General features: G+C 42.5%; 1 protein-coding gene across 1 annotated transcript in view; it reads left to right on the forward strand.

The window, feature by feature from the left end:
- Positions 1-15,010: 15,010 nt before the first annotated feature.
- The window catches only part of LOC149442360 (uncharacterized), a 59,359-nt gene continuing 56,933 nt past the window's right edge, over positions 15,011-17,436 (forward strand). The window contains exon 1 of the mRNA XM_089656178.1: positions 15,011-15,125. Within this exon, the coding sequence (XP_089512304.1) occupies positions 15,123-15,125 (3 nt within the window). The 5' untranslated portion in view covers positions 15,011-15,122. The remainder of the gene's footprint in view (positions 15,126-17,436) is intronic.

The raw sequence follows: 17,436 nt of genomic DNA on the forward strand, positions 1-17,436 counted from the left end.
GAGCTGCTACACAGACTAAACCCCATAACTGCTGGGGGGGGAAGCTGAGCCTGTGGCTAACAGTTAACCCCTCAGTTGCCAGACACCTTTACATTGTACTACTAAAAGCACCTACTGATTAACTTAAAGTGTTACTAAACCCACAACAGTAAAATCAGTCTGTATATGCAGTAAAGCATGCTTGTTATACTCACTCTGGAACCTAAGGGGTTATGTCTCCACATTGTGTAAAAAAGATGTTTGATCCTGTCTTCTTTGATCCTCCCCTTCTTCCATTGTCCATTAAACATCTCCTGATAGAACAGAACTTTGGAGTCACTCTACACATGCTCAGTTTGGTGTGTATTGCTAGAAAGGGTTTTCTTGGCAGAGTGCATGTGATCAGCACAGGGCCAATCAGCACCATCCAGACAGAGGGAGGTTAGAGGTCTTGCATCCTCCTAGAGGAGAATGGAAACTCCTCCTACAAGCGTTAACCAGTGCTCTGTTGGACACTGATAGAAGTCACAAGACTGCTATATACTGCTGATGAGAATTTAGCAATGAGGTATTTAGCAGTTTATATTTACTAAAATAATTAAATTTCCATGTTCTGTGTACTGTGGGAGTCCAGATATAGTGAATGCAGGGTCCTGGGTTTAGTAACACTTTAAAGAAACATTGTTGGGGTCAGGGGCGGACTGACCATTTGTAAACTCGGGCACTGCCCGAGGGCCCGGGGTCAGTAGGGGGCCCCATGAGATGCCCCTGTTACCTTTTTCATAGGCTTTTTTGAGTTTGGGCAAGGACACAGGGGCCCCATGATCCCCTATTGCTCGGGGGCCCCATGAGTTTTCAGTCCGCCCCTGGTTGGGGTTTACATATACTTTAACATGACTAAATCTGGGTCATAATCAGTAAACTGACTAGAAGGCTTTTGTTTTTACGGTGAATCTGGACAAGGGAGTACAGTGTATTATCTTATTTGCATTTTATACTTTATTTATTGCACAATAAAAAACAAAAATGATATACATACAGTATATAAGGTCATCCCGATATGCGCTGACATAGTATGGCATATTACTCTAGGAAGTAGGCTTTATAAAAATTGTGTAGCCAGGTGCTGGGCTGGAAATGGAGAGTGAGCGAAACACTGCTCTCTGTGGCTGCTGCCCTGTGGTGCTGAACTGGTAAAGAGCTATTTCAGCAAAAGAAAGGAGCTGCTGAGTAGGAAGAGTTCAATAGATTCAGTCAGCCAGCAATGCACTGTGGGAACTGTAGTCCAGAGAAGAGAGACACTTTTGTAATTCAAGAGCTTTTGAACTGCAATTCCCAAAGGCCGATTGCCAGGAGGAGTGGAAAGAGCTGAATTTTCTCAAGCTGTACAGGACACAGCTTCCTCTTGCCATGAGCGAGCCCAGAGAGTGTGTCGCTGTCCAATGTGTTAATCACCACTGCTGCATAACAGCAGCCTGAATAGGATCTGGAGTGCTGAGCCCAGATGTGCCCACAGTCAGAGTCACCTGGGTGCAGAGCAGAGAGTGGCCTAATCGCTGGGTGTGACCAGATGAGCTACAGTGTGAGCTGCTGCTGTGCGGATTTAATATCTGCTGCTAGAGTGACTGAGCCATTTAGGAATTGACCATACAGCTATTTATTAGCCTTATTGCTGCCTGCAGGCTTGACTGGAACTAGTCTCATGTGCACCAGTGGTACAACTGGGCCCCAACGCTAGCCAACTGAAAAGTTAGCACTAAACACTGTCCCTTTACAGCTGCTACACCGAGACCTTCGCCTATTGCTTCTGCTAAGAGGTACCTCTCAGGGAACACTGCACCTTATCCTAGCCATTCTCCTGGCAAGCACTCTAGACTAGTAATAGCATTATTATTCACATTACAGTTAATGTTTATATGCACGATTTATTGCTGATTTTGCTAATTAATGAATTAATGCCAATCAAGTAGTATAGAACTGTATTTTACGTTACCTTGGTATAGTGAATAAACTGTCTAGTGGATTGTGCCTCAACTTACCTTCTGTGTGTTCATTTATGCTCAAAGCACCATAACCCATACCAATACATTCAGTTCATCTACCACTTAATGGTCTTGTGTTAATTTACTGGTGTTAAATCAAAGCTGAGTTAAAAGTATCTGTACTTGTGTTCTTATAAGTGCTTTTAGTAAGTTTCATGCAGCCAGGTGTGTCAGAGGGGCTGAGGGTGTTCTTGGAGTCAAGGTGCAGAACAGAGAACCCAATTTACCAAGTGGCGCCTGCAGGGGTAGAGCTACAATAATAAAGGGTAACCAAAGTTTATTTCTTTTTAGGTTTTTGTTTATTCTCTTAGGACATATTTCTAAAAATGATCAAAGACAATTCTCACAATAGTGGCATGGTACTTTGTTTTCATCTTCTATTAGAAAATTACAGCTGGAGTCTGAATGGCTGCTATGCACACATTCACTTCCCTATTCTAATCCCTATTCTTCCTATAGTAGTTTATATAAATATTTACCTACTGAAATGGCACCATGGGAAATATTGGTTCCCCTTAAAGATAAACAAGTTCAATGGTAACTGATAGGACAATACAAAGTGCTAATTTAAAACAAATATGCCAGCAGTATTAAAGAGACCCAGTTAAAGAAATTACAATTTCAACATAAATTTCACATAGTATTATATGTGCATTTAACTTATTTTAGGCATATTATTTACCTGTAAAATTCACCCCTGACAGACTTGAGACAGCTGCTGGACACTGGCATCTTAAATCTAATGTCATCAGCTCCAGCAGACGTAGAGCTCTCACTCTGTAATATCCCCCTTCCCTCCTTTGTGGGGAGGGGAGAGTCAGAGGAGCTTGGCCAGCACAGACGGTAATTAGCCACTCCCAGTAAAGGAGGGTGATGTTGTGCAAATAGGGAGGGGAGTGTGCTGGGAATTGACTAGTCAATATTTCTAGCACATTCAAAGGCACATTGTAGGTAAATTAAAAAAAATATTTATAGAAAGGAAAATCAGTTCAAATTAACCTCCCTAGCGGTATGATTATTTCAGATTTTTGGTGCTAAAAGCGGTACCATTATTTTGCATGGAAATATGTAGTTTTTTTATTGTAGGCTGTAATATTTAGGAATAACTCACTGAAATCTGTACGAACAAGAGTCTAGTAAACATCCCGGGTATGATAAAATTTGAAACACAAAATCATAAATTATAATTTAATAAATAATCATAAAAAATAATAATATAATAATAATAAATTTAATTCAATAATATAATCAAACCAAAAACACTGAAATTTGAAATATAGCGCCAAGTTCGCACATCGCTGAGCAAAGTCGCAAAATTGTTTTCAGTGTCTGATGACTAATTTCCCTACAAATCATTATCACTCAATTCTGCAAGTGGTTCTAATTTACTATCGCTGTTCTCTAGCTGATCTAAACCCGCTTTTGACCTAAAGGGACACTTTTTGGACGCCATGGACTTTTCTAAGTTTCCAGGCAGAAAGAACAGTACAAATGCAGGCAGGGCACAGGACAAAGCACTAGGGACAATATGTATGTGAAAAGGGTTGAAACAGCAATGTTTTACTATGTAAAATCGTTTTGAAAAAAATGACATTTTTTTAAAATTTTCAAATATACCGCATTTGTTTACAAGATGAACAGAAAAACACCTGTTCGTCTTGATAGAAATAATGTGTTCTTTAGCGTATTGTACACTGAACTGTATCCTCAAACAATGCTATTCGCTTTCTCAGTTATCTTCTGTGAAAAACAACGCACCTTCTCCCTGTGTAACAAAGATGAGCGGGGGGGGGTGGTGTTCTGTAGTCCTGTCTTAAGTTAACAACACTATTCCTTCATAGATGCAATACAGTGAATAAGTATTGTCACCCTAGGACTGTTAGGGTATTACTGGCAGAATCACCAGTGGAAATTAAAGTAAAAATAGCATGAATAATTATAATAATTGGATTTTTTCTTCACACTTACCTGTAAAATCCATTTCTTGGAGTACATTACAGGACACAGAGCAGGCTATTCATGACTATGTGGGTTATAGGCCACTTATAGGGTGAATGGACACTGGCCGACCAATCAGAGAGGAGGTCCTCCCCTATATAACTCCTCCTATACAGGAAGTACTTCAGTTTTTGTAGCAAGCAATGAAAATTCCACAAAAAGGGGCAGGACCTCTGTCCCGTGATGTACTCCCAAGAAATGGATTTTACAGGAAAGTATGTAGAAAAAATCCAATGTTTTTTTATTGTATATAGACCAGGCTATTCATGACTATGTGGGATGTCCCAAAGCAAAAAGAAATTTGAGGGGAGGGTGACACCATGATAGCCAGAGTCCACAATCCCTCAGGACCTACCCAGCCGTTCATAAAATACTGCGGCCAAAGGCAGAATCCTCTGTGGCTCTGACATCCAGCTGGTAGAACCTTGTGAATCTGTAAACTGAAGACCATGTAGCGGTCTTGCAAACCTGAGCCACTTACGTCTGATGGAGGATTTCCCAAGATGCCTCCATACTCCTGGTGAAGTGTGTCTTCACCCAAAAGGGTGGAACATTACCTCTCAAACCATAGGTTTGAATGATCAATTGGAAGATCCAATGGAAATAGTCGCCTTGGATGCCATCTGCCCCTTCCTAGGCCCCTCTGGCAGCACAAATAGAGCCTCTGATCTGCTGATCTGTGCTGTCACTTTCAAGAAGATCCTTACAACACATACCACATCCAAGGTATGTAGAGATCCTTCTCTTACTGACTGAGGCCTAGGAAAGAATGAAGGCAGAACTATGGCCTGATTGAGATGAAAAAATAAAAAAACACCTTTGGTAAAAAGCACAGATGAGGTCCCAACACCACCTTATCATAATGCAAAACCAGAAATGGTTCTCTACAAGATAGAGCTACCAGCTCCAATACCCTTCTTGCAGAAGTGATTGCCACTAGAAACAACAAATTACAAGTCAACTGGACCAGTGGAATCTCTCCATTAGGTTCAAATGGTGATTTTTGCAAAACCTCCAAAAGCAAGTTCAGGTCCCAAGGACACAAAGGTAATCTGACAGGAGGAGCCATACGCATCACTATTTGTAAAAGAATGCAGACCAAATAGAGGAACGCAATGGGCCTCTGGAAAAAGATAGCTAATGCTGAAACCTGGCCCTTAATGGTACCAGCAGCCAAATTCTTCTGCAACCTTGTTTGAAGAAACAACAGAATTCTGCCAATCATATACTTTCGTGAGTGCCATTTGTGAACCTCACACCAGGCAATGTAAACCTTTCAGATTCTGTAAAAAATGTTCCTAGAAACTTTCTTTCTAGCATTCAACAAGATGAGGATGACAGAATCCGACACTCCCCTATCCTTCAAGATTTGGGTTTCAATAGCCATGCCATAAAATTTAGCAACCGTAAAGCTGGGTGCAATATAGGACCTTGAGACGACAGGTCTGGCTGGTATGGCAGAGCCCACGGCCCGTCCACTGCCATCTTCACTATGTCCACATACCAGGCCCTCCTGGGCCAAGCTGGAGCAATCAGTATCACCAAAATAGACTCCTCCCAAATCCTGCGTAAGAGACATGGCAGCAGCTGGATCAGAGAAAAGGCATAAATCAGTGAGAACTGGTTCCAAGGAATCACTAAGGCGTCTACCCCTGGACACAAAAAGACCAACCTTGTGGTTGAACCTGGATGACAATAGATTGACATCTAGGCAACTCCATCGCTGGCAGATTTTTTTAAAAACATCGGGATGCAAAGCCCATTCCCCTGGAAACAATTGCTGGCGACTGAGAATCTGCCTGCCAATTTTCCACACATGGAATGAACACTGCTGACAGACTTGGAACATATCTCTCTGCCCAGGTCAGAATGTAGTTCACCTTCTTCTGAGCACCTCGACTCCTGCTACCGCACTGGTGGTTGATGTATGCCACTGCTGTGGCATTGTCGGACTGAATCCTTAAAGGCCAACCCTGGATGTCCAATACCTCAGAGACAGCCTCACTGCTCGAAGTTCCAGGACATTGATGAGAAGAATCCTTTCCTGTGGAAGCCATGTTCCCTGAACTGTGGATTTCCTCTTAGAGGGTAGAAGAGTACTTGTACCTGCAGAAATCCTTTGGATATATTTGTCCAAATCTTTGCCAAACAGCCATTCCCCATGAAGGGAAAACCTGCCAACAATTTTTTGCATGGCCAACTCTTCAGCCACAAAACCCTACACATGTGCAGTGATAAGAGGGCCAAACGAGAATTTTGCTGAATTGAATCCTTAAGAGCATCAACCATGAAACACAAAGCACACGGAACATCCTCCAAATCCTCGTCCGAGCATTCCCCCTGTACTGGTGGTCCTCCAATCTGCTGCTTGACACAGTCAGAAAGACTCTTGCAAATGCCAATAGCTGCCACAGCTGGCTGTGAGGCAGAACCTGCCAGGGAGAAGGAGGCCTTAAGGAGAGAATCTAGCTTCTTATCCGCTGGGTCCCTGAAAACCTGTACATTATCCACAGGACATTTTAAAGATTTATTCAGGATGAAACAGCTGCATCAACTACAGGCAACCGCCATTTCTTAACAAACTTTTGTTCCATGAGGTGCAAAACAGAAAACCTTTTTGGTGGAACAAAAAACCTATCTGGAACAAAAACCTATCCCAGTCAGCATACATAATTTGCTCCAGAAGAGGATGCACCGGAAAGGCCTGAGTACTCTGTGAAGGCTTCAAAGAGCCCAATGAAGAATAAGTAACCTCAGAGGTTTCTATTGGAAGTAGCCTGAATCCAGACCATACCATATCAGTGAGGTCTTGGACTGAAACTCTCTGAGACTGAGAGGAAGAGACCTACTGCTTCTCCTCAGGCTGTGACTCCTCAGACAGAAATTCTACTGCCTGACCTTCCTCCGGCTCCTCCTCATCCTTAGGCTTCACCCATTCCTTCTCCAGGATTGGTGGTTCTAGTGAAGGGGATCATCTCGGGAACAATTGTGAGCACTCCCCCTGGTGGAAACTCACAGTCACAATACCTCTCCATTTCCTTCCAATTTAGAGCTTTTGTTTATTTCTCCTTACAGAGAGAAGAAGATATCTTACCAGTCCCGCCGCAGGTCCCTGACTTACGTCAGGCACCAACCTTCACCCATCACATTGTCATACAGACCATCAAGGACTCAGTCCCCATGCTGAGGGGCTACTGCATTAGACCCATATAGACACTTTCTCTTTATCAGGGTATAATAATTTTGACTGTGCATAAACGGATTCAGGTGAGCAAATACCAAATAAACCTACACTGTGATTTACTGCTTGGAAAGTTTCAAGGGGCAGGTTACACCAGTGTTAGCAAAGTCCTTTAAGCACAGTCAGAATTCCTACAACTTTCATCCAAGATTTCTACAACTTTCACCCAAGATTCACTTATTTTTCTAATGTAATTTAGTTCTCTTTTGGGGGGAGGAGGGGTTATGAGAAATGGCCCTCCACAATCAGGATATTGCGCTAAACCTGTAGGTAAATAGGAGATCCAGAACTTTTGTTAAGTGGAAGAGTGGGTTTAATAATAAAGTTGGCAGTGCCTCCAATCAGCACAGGGCCTCCATGAATAGAGGAGATTCCCTTTCTGGGAAATTACCCAGTAATCTCATCAAAGTAAATGGAAACAGAAGAACTACTGCAACCAGCATGTAGCATTAACCACAAGTATATAGATGCACACCAGCAGAGGCAGCTCTCAAATTAGGCAGATTAGACAATTGCCTCACGGCCATCTAATTTGTCTAACGCAGCCGGTGCCCCCCCTTCTGCTAGCACCCCCCCTCCTCCTGTGGTTTTTGGGATCTCCTGTTCTTACCGGAGCCAGGGAACACATCTGCCTGCTAGGGGAGGAAAAGCGCTGTGAGACTGAGGCAAATCCATGCAGTGGCGTCACTAGGGTTGGTGTCACTTGGTGCGGTAAACCATGGTGTCACCCCCGCTGCTCCCCCCACCAGAGACTGCAGACATATTACAGGAGATGATCAGAGATTGTGGACATATTACAGGAGACGTCAGAGACTGCAGACATATTACAGCAGATGGTAAGAGACTGCAGGCATATTACAGGAGATTGTCAGAGACTGCAGCCATATTACAGGAGATGGTCAGAGACTGCAGACATATTACTAGAGATGGTTAGAAACTGCAGACCTAATACAGGAGAAGATAAGAGATTGCAAACGTATTACAGGAGATGGTCAGAGACTGCAGACATACCCCAGGAGACTGCAGACATATTACAGGAGATGGTCAGAAGACGGTCAGAGACTGCAGACATACTACAGAAGACTGCATACATTTTAGAAGAGACGGTCAGAGACTGAAGATATATTACAGGAGATGATCAGGAACTGCAGACCTAATACAGAAGATGTTCAGAGTCTGCGGACACAGTACAAGAGATGGTCAGAGATTGCAGACATACCACAGGAGATGGTCAGAGACTTCAGGCATACTACAGGACATTGTCAGAGACTGCAGACATATTACAGTAGATGTCAGAGACTACAGACCTAATACAGGAGATGATCAAAGATTGCAGACATATTACAGGAGAAGGCCAGACTGCAGACATATTACAGGAGATGGTCAGAGACTGCAGACCTAATATAGGATATGATCAGAGATTGCAGACATATTAAAGGAGATGGTCAGAAGATTTTCAGAGACTGCAGATATACTACAGGAGACTGCAGACATTTTAGAAGAGATGGTCAGAGACTGAAGGTATATTACAGGAGATGGTCAGAAACTGCAGAACTAATACAGAAGATGGTCAGAGACTGCGGACATAGTACAAGAGTTGGTCAGAGACTGCAGACATACCACAGGAGATGGTCAGAGACTGCAGGCATACTACAGGAGATTGTCAGAGACTGCAGACATATTACAGTAGATGGTCAGAGACTACAGACCTAATGCAGGAGATGATCAAAGATTGCAGACATATTACAGGAGAAGGCCAGACTGCAGACATATTACAGGAGATGGTCAGAGACTGCAGACCTAATACAGGATATGATCAGAGATTGCAGACATATTACAGGAGATGGTCAGAAGACGGTCATAGACTGCAGATATACTACAGGAAACTGCAGACATTTTAGAAGAGATGGTCAGAGACTGAAGATATATTACAGGAGATGGTCAGAAACTGCAGACCTAATACAGAAGATGGTCAGAGACTGCGGACATAGTACAAGAGATGGTCAGAGACTGCAGACATACCACAGGAGATGGTCAGAGACTGCAGGCATATTACAGTAGATGGTCAGAGACTGCAGACCTAATACAGGAGATAATCAATGATTGCAGACATATTACAGGAGAAGGCCAGACTGCAGACATATTACAGGAGATGGTCAGAGACTGCAGACCTAATACAGGATATGATCAGAGATTGCAGACATATTACAGGAGATGGTCATAGACTGCAGACCTAATACAGGAGATGATCAGAGATTGCAGACATATTTACAGGAGATGGTCATATACTGAAGACATATCACAGTAGATGGTCAGAGACTGCGGACATACTACAGGAAACTGTCAGAGACTGCAGACATACTACAGGAAATGGTCAGAGACTGCGGACATGATACAGGAAATGGTCAAAGACTGTGGACATAGTACAAGAGATGGTCAGAGACTGCAGACATAGTACAGGAGATGGTCAGAGATATTCTGCAGTGGCACTCAGTGTATAGAGATCAGGGTTGTTAGAGAGAGAATAGCACCTGGTGTATGGCCAACTGGGCAGGAATACTCAGCTTGGCTTGTATACTCTAAGGCAGTGACACACTAAGCTGCTTGGCTGACTGTCACTGACCTGCTTCACACAATGTATGTTTCTCTGAGTCCACTCTTCAATGCACTCTCTCTGCCATCTCCAGCTCTCTTCTGATTTCGTATGCCCTACAGCTGCGCTGTGGACTGTGGCTCTGCCCCTCCACTCAAGTCACCAGGAGGGCAACTGCCCGGAGCGGCTGCTGGCTGCCCTCATCGCCATGGATCCACTCAAAGCTCTGCATCAACTAACGGCAGAGATGTTATGGTTACTGCCTCCTTCGGGCTTAACACTCCCTGATGGCGGCCCTGGATGGTGTCACCCCTCCGATGGGTGTCACCCGGGTGCAGTCCGCACTCCCCGTACCCCTGTAGTGATGCCACGGAATCCATGCCTCAATCTCACATGCAAACAGTGAAACTGGAAGTGATGTCATTTCTAGTTACAGATGCACCCTTTCCTGGCCAGTACAGCCCTGGGGACACATCTAACCAAGTAAGGAGATAAAAGTCCTATTTGAATTGCAAAATGCCCCAAATTTGGTAATTAAGAAAAATGATAAAGCGGGCAATGTTGTTCTATCAGAGGAGCAATATGAGAGGGAAGTGATCAGACTACCTATAAAACAAATTAGAGACAATCCCTTTCCAGGTCTTGTTAAATCACTAAATGAGAAAATATTTTTGGCATGGGAAGCGAATTTACTCTCTAAAAAGAAGAAGGACTATCTTAGAGTAAATTAATATAACAACCCGATCTCTTATATCATCCCCAAATTGCATAGGCCTCTAACAAACCCACCTGGGAGACCAATTGTGTCAGCCATTAGAGGCCCCCTGAAAAGGATTGGTAAATATGTGTATGGATTGATAAAATATATGGTATTTAAGTTGCCGTCGTTTGTTCAGCATACCTCAGATATGTTGTGGAAACTACTGGGGCCCTACTGGTTAGTATTGATGTGGAATCATTATATACTTCTATTTCACACATGTGGGGCCTTAGAGGGGTAGCACACTTCTTCGATACCTACTTTTCTGAGTTTGGAGCCCAGAATGAATTCATAATGGATCTCTTGGAATTTACTCTACAAAATAATTTCTTTCAATTTCTGGGAAAATACTACCAACAGATGGTGGGAAGTAGGGCTATGGGAGGAGGAGGAAGTACATGGACTGCTGATGTACCTCAGCCATGTTTCTACCTGGCTGAGGTACATCGATAATGTGTTTATGGTCTGGAAAGGAGATATGGTTGAATTGTGTAAGTTCCTTGAGATACTTAACAAAAACGAAAGGAACATTAAATTGACATTTGTAGCTGATCATGCTACTGTCTCCTTTCTCGATCTTCAGATTTATATTTCAGAGGGAAAGATTGTCACTGGTACCTTCCGAAAAAGTACTGCTGCCAATACACTATTGAGAGCAGATAGCCATCATCCTGTGTCACTGTTTAAGGGAATCCCGGTAGGCCAGTTTTTGCAGGTACATAGAAATTGTACTGATGACCAGGGGCGGACTGACAACTCATGGGGCCCCTGGGCAATAGGGGATTATGGGGCCCCTGTGTCCTTGCTCAAACTCAAAAAAGCCTATGAAAAAGGTACCAGGGGCATCTCATGGGACCCCCTAATGACCCCAGGCCCACAGGCAGTGCCCGAGTTTCCAAATGGTCAGTCCACCCCTGGGTGGGGCCTCATGTCTAAATTGTGCCTCACAAAGCCTAGAGCCGCCACTGCACACCAGTATAGAAATAATACAAGCTTTATATACAAGGAGATTAAAGGAGAAGTACAGCCAAAGCTCTTTTGGCTGTGCTTCTTCTGTGGATCACAGGAGTGCAGTTCGTTCTGCACTCCTATGACCCACAGAATTACGTCACTCAGCTGGTCCAGGCTGGGGAAATATCCTTACTTCAAAGTCGGGATCCACCCCAGAGTGTGGAGCTGCTGAGAGCTTGAACCAGTCAGTCCCTCCTTCTCCACAGCCCAGTGCTCCAGTGAGAGCGGGGGGGGGGGGGGGGGGGAGAGTAGACAGCGGAGATTGACAGTCCCGCACAGTGGATGTGAGAACTCACGTGATCGCTGAGTTCTCTTACTTAAAGTTGGCGGGACACCGATGCTGCATCCACCTAATCAAGTATAACTGGGGGGAAAAAAATCTGCACTTCTCTTTTAATAATAGTATATACATCCAATGTACAAACAGATTTTACCAGTCTGGTATAAGTCTTGGTGAAATTGTGCACATATACCTGCGTACAGGGGCGGACTGACCATTTGTAAACTCGGGCACTGCCCGAGGGTCCGGGGTCAGTAGGGGGCCCCTTGAGATACCTCTGGTACCTTTTTCATAGACTTTTTTGAGTTTGGGCAAAGACAGAGGGGCCCCATGATCCCCTATTGCCCGGGGGCCCAATGAGTTGTCAGTCCGCCCCTGCCTGCGTATCTAAAGTTATTAACAGAGATACTTCTAGATAAATATTACAGCAAAGGCTAGTTGCAGGGAACTTTAACAAAACTATTCTTATAACAGTCAAGAGCTTAGGTTTAGTGATTAGTGCCAGGAATTCTTAGCTCTTATCAGTGGTTTATGATGTTTTTGGACTTTGGAATGTAGATAGTCATGTAAATACATGTGGACTTGTGTTTTTGAAGATGCAGCCTGTGAGTGTCCTGTCATATGAAAATCTTCAATACTTTGACATTTTTCATATTGCATTCACGGAGGTTCGTTCACAGTTTGCGCAGAGCACAGCTGTCATTTATATTTGTTTTTTTATTGTAGAACAATTGTAGAAATTGTGAGCAAAATTAGATGGGTGCTTTCAGTTTTAAAAATGACCAGCAATATCACTTCTGTATTTTAGTGCCCCATGTGACCTGTAATGTCACCTCTATATTCTAGTGCCACCTGAGACCTGTAGTGTCACCTCTGTATTTTAGTATAATTGATCATTAGTATCACCTCTATATTTTAGTATTTTAGTACAAGTATTTGTGCAAATGCTTATTATCGGCACCGATACCAGTACTGGTACTGGTACAGCCCTAGTATATAGTGGATCTAAAGCTGGGTATTCACTATAGAATTGTGTGAATTTTTTGTTGTAATAATGTTCATTTGATTGTCTGTTAGTGGGGTCAAATTGATGTTCAGCTGAGAAAATTCAAAGGAGCAGGATAAAAAGTGTTTCTTACACAAATTTCTAACAGTGTATGCACTTTGCGCTCAGGCAAGTACATTGTTCCAAAATCGAATATAGAAGCAAACAAAATTACATTAAAATGACATTCATCATGACATCTAATGTACTGAGAAGTTTCGTACAAATTCATACAGTTGCAAGAAAAAGTATGTGAACCCCTTGGGATTACGTGGAGTTTTGCATGAATTGGGCATAAAATGTGCTCTGAACGTCATCTAAGTCACAACAATAGAAGAACACAGTCTGCTGAACATAATACTACACAAGCATTAGATGTTGCCATGGTTTAATTGCACATAACATGTAAACATTCACAGTGCAGGGAGGAAAAAGTATGTGAGGCCATAGCTTAATGACTTCTCCCAGAGCTAATTGGAGCCAGGAGTGAGCCAACCTTGACTCCAATCAGTGTGATGACATTGGATGTGTTGCTGACAGCTGTCCTGCCCTTAAAAAGCACACACCTGTTCTGGGTTTACTGGTTTCAAGAAGCACTGTCTGATGTGAACCATGCCTCCCAGAAAAAGAGCTCTCAGAAGACCTACGATCAAGAACTGTTGACTTGCATGAAGCTGGAAAGGGATACAAAAGTATCTCCAAAAGCCTTGATGTTCATGTGTCCATGGTAAGACAGACTGTCTACAAATGGAGAAAGTTTAGCACTGTTGCTGCTCTCCCTAGGCGTGGTCGTCCTGTAAAAATGACTGCAAGAGCACAGCGCAGAATGCTGCATGAGGTAAAGAAGAATCCCAGAGTGTCAGCTAAAGACCTACAGAAATCTCTGGCACATGCTAACATTTTTGTTGACACATCTACAATAAGGAAAACATTAAACAAGAATGGAGTACATGGGAGGACACCATGGAAGAAGCCATTGCTGTCCAAAAAGAATATTGCAGCACGTTTGAAGTTTGCAAAAGAGCACCTGGATGTTCCACAGCACTACTGGCAAAATATACTGTGGACAGATGAAACCAAGATTGAGTTGTTTGGGAAGAACACACAACACTATGTGTGGAGAAAAAAAGGCACAGCACACCAACATCAAAACCTCATCCCCACTGTAAAACATTGCGGAGGGAGCATCATGGTTTGGGGCTGCTTTGCTGCCTCAGGGCCTGGACAGATTGTTGTCATTGATGGGAAAATGAATTCCAGAGTTTATCAAGACATTTTGCAGGAAAATGTATGACCATCTGCCCGCCAACTGAAGCTCCGCAGAGGATGGGTGATGCAACAGGACAATGACCCAAAGCATACAAGTAATTCAACAAAACAATGGCTGCAACAGCACAGAATACGCCTTCTGGAGTGGCCCAGTCAGAGTCCTGACCTCAACCCGATTGAAATGCTGTGGCATGACCTTAAGAGAGCGATTCCCACCAGACATCCCAAGAATATTGCTACACTGAAACAGTTTTGTGAAGAGGAGTGGTCCAAAATTACTCCAGATCGTTGTACAGGTCTGATCTGCAACTACAGTAAACGTTTGGTTGACGTTATTGCTGCCAAAGGAGGGTCAACCAGTTATTAAGTCCAAAGGTTCACATACTTTTTCCTCCCTGCACTGTGAATGTTTACATGTTATGTGCAATTAAACCATGGCAACATCTAATGTTTGTTTAGTATTATGTTCAGCAGACTGTTCTTCTATTGTGACTTAGATGACGTTCAGAGCACATTTTATGCCCAATTCATGCAAAACTCCACGTGATCCCAAGGGGTTCACATACTTTTTCTTGCAACTGTACACATTCACGTGAATATTTGCTAATGTATGGCCAGCTTAAAGGGGACAGTTTTCTCAACAAAACTAGAGTTTAAATTTGGTCATACATTAGAACATCCATTATTCCAGCACAATCCAGTTAGAATATTATATGCAGATTTCCTAATGCAAGAAAGTAACCTGGTATTATATCAAGCTGGGTTAAACATTTCCTCCTACTGATAGGAAGTGCCTTTCAGACAGCTTGCAGCTCACAGAATGAGAAGAAGAAAGGATCCACTGATCACCAAACTGACTTAACTTTTATTCTTGTCCTGGAAGATTTAATTCATCAGATTAATTATGGTATGTGTTTACTTTAACTTTGTGTATGTGAAATTATGAGTGGATGGTTAAAATTTCCCATAAGTAAGGTAGATACAACTGAAGTTACTGGGATTATGGACTTCATATCGATATACTGTTCTTTGATAATAGTCTTCTGGGCTACTATTTTACTGAACTACTCAGATGATCTGCAAATGTAAATATGTGGGTTTTAAAATAGACTAAATTAGGTATACATGATGTATCAGAAAGTATAACAGTTTTGAGTTTGTTCAATTTTTTCAGTGTAATGACCATTAATTTACTGCTGTTACTGTTTATTAAATAGAACAGACGTATACCATATTTATGGTTTAGGTGATTTGTTAAGATACTGTAAATCAGTGTTTCTCAGCCTTTTTCAGCCAATGCACCCTTTAAAATTCTGCACACTCTCAAGCTACCCCATTCTATAATGTGAAAAATGAATCTAATAGTTTTACATAATGCAGCAGCACCAGGGGCGGACTGACCATTTGGAAACTCGGCACTGCCGAAGGTCCGGGGTCAGTAGGGGGCCCCATGAGATGCCCCTGGTATCTTTTTCATAGGCTTTTTTGAGTTTGGGCAAGGACACAGGGGCCCCATGATCCCCTATTGCCCGGGGGCCCCATGAGTTGTCAGTCCACCCCTGAGCAGCACCCACGCAGATAGGATGCTCAATATTTGAGGTGATTTATTCTTACAAAGCAAATACACCTAGAATTCCAGCATTTTTCTCCCTTAGTTTCTCTCTCACACTCAGCTAACATGATGCAAGTGCTGACATAGAGGAGCATGGGAGGTACAAACAAGGATGTCTTTGGACACCCAATGTCCACCTCATTAACCTATGATTTCTCTGGGTGTTAGGATGCTGGCAGCTGGCCTGCACTGTGTCCAAGGCTGTAATGTCAAACAATAAAGCCTGTGGCTTTGTGTAACAAAAAATGCAAGCTTTGTCCATCTGCTGGCTTGTTGGGCAGTTTTTTTTTATTTTTCCAAGGCACCCCTGCAAAACCCAGACAGAAAAGGGCTGAAATAATGCCACACAATAAATTCATGTTGCCTCTTGACAGGTATTGCCTTGCCTGGAATGTGGCAATTCTCTTGTTGAATGGAGATTCTTTATCTGTGGCCTTGTACTCTTTCCCACAAAAATAATTGGATCATTTATGGTAATTTAGGCTTTTTTCCAAGGCACCCCTGAAGAACCCAGAAGGCACCCCAGTTTAAAAAGGTTGCTGTAGATACATACTAGAAGCCCCAAACATAATATTTTGTTCTTATTTCTGGTGGTTATGCACCATGTACACCACTGTAATAGTTGGTAGTTTCCAATTTTTGTAAGCTGCAATTTCTGTAAATGCAAACCACATTGCTTAGGTTTAAAAGTAGTTTTACAAACTCGAACAAGACATCATTGTAATGTGTATTAAATGTGGTCTAGTAGGCCAATGACTTATGAAATTTTGACAAACAAAAACAGGCAAGAAAATGGGATTTTTAACAGTGCATATATTCTCAGGAATAAATTTACAACCACAAATATAGAATAAAAACAACATTTTATTGCGTACAAAAAGATAAAATCATTTTAAAATCAGCAATGAAACCTATGCCTAATGATATTCCATAAAGGGCATTGGTTCCACCCTATTATTATTCTCCCTAACAGCCCAAAACCAACTGTAGAATCGTAATGTACTTATGCACAAAATAAAGAAGTTGACCCAAAATAATACAGGCAGTTCCCGTGTTGCAAACACGATAGGTTCTCTAGGTTTGTTCTTAAGTTGAATTTGTATGTAAGTTGGAACAGGTACATTTTTAAGTACCAAAAAATAATTTGTAAGTTTTTTGGATAGTACAGGGAAGGGTTAACACCCCTGTAATGTTTGTTTTGCTGCCTGTGCCCCTGTACAGAAGATTTCACCTCACTTTCTGTCTCTCTGACAATTGGATTTTGAAAATTTTTGGTTCTCGTGGAAACAAGGATTGGTGATCAAACTTCAGTGGAGACACCTTTTTCCCATGACAACTCTTACAGGATTGAATTTTCTTTCCTAGAGGTAGATTTCCTCTCACTTCCTGTTATCTCTCTCAGTTTGTAAGTTGGATGTATGTAACTCAGGGACTGCCTGTAGTCTTCAGTATATTGAGACTTTGTGTCTGTGGCATGTATGAACTGGTCAAAAAAATTTCATGATTGGTCACTTCTTCGGGAGATCTTCAGATAATAAGTAAATGGCAAACCCAATCAACACTATTAACAGATGCTACATGCCGTCTAAAAGAGGGAAACATGATG

Source organism: Staurois parvus, unplaced genomic scaffold, assembly GCF_062004578.1.
Source record: "Staurois parvus isolate SC_StPar_1 unplaced genomic scaffold, SC_StPar_1.0 ptg000894l, whole genome shotgun sequence".
In the NCBI taxonomy this organism is placed as follows: domain Eukaryota; kingdom Metazoa; phylum Chordata; class Amphibia; order Anura; family Ranidae; genus Staurois; species Staurois parvus.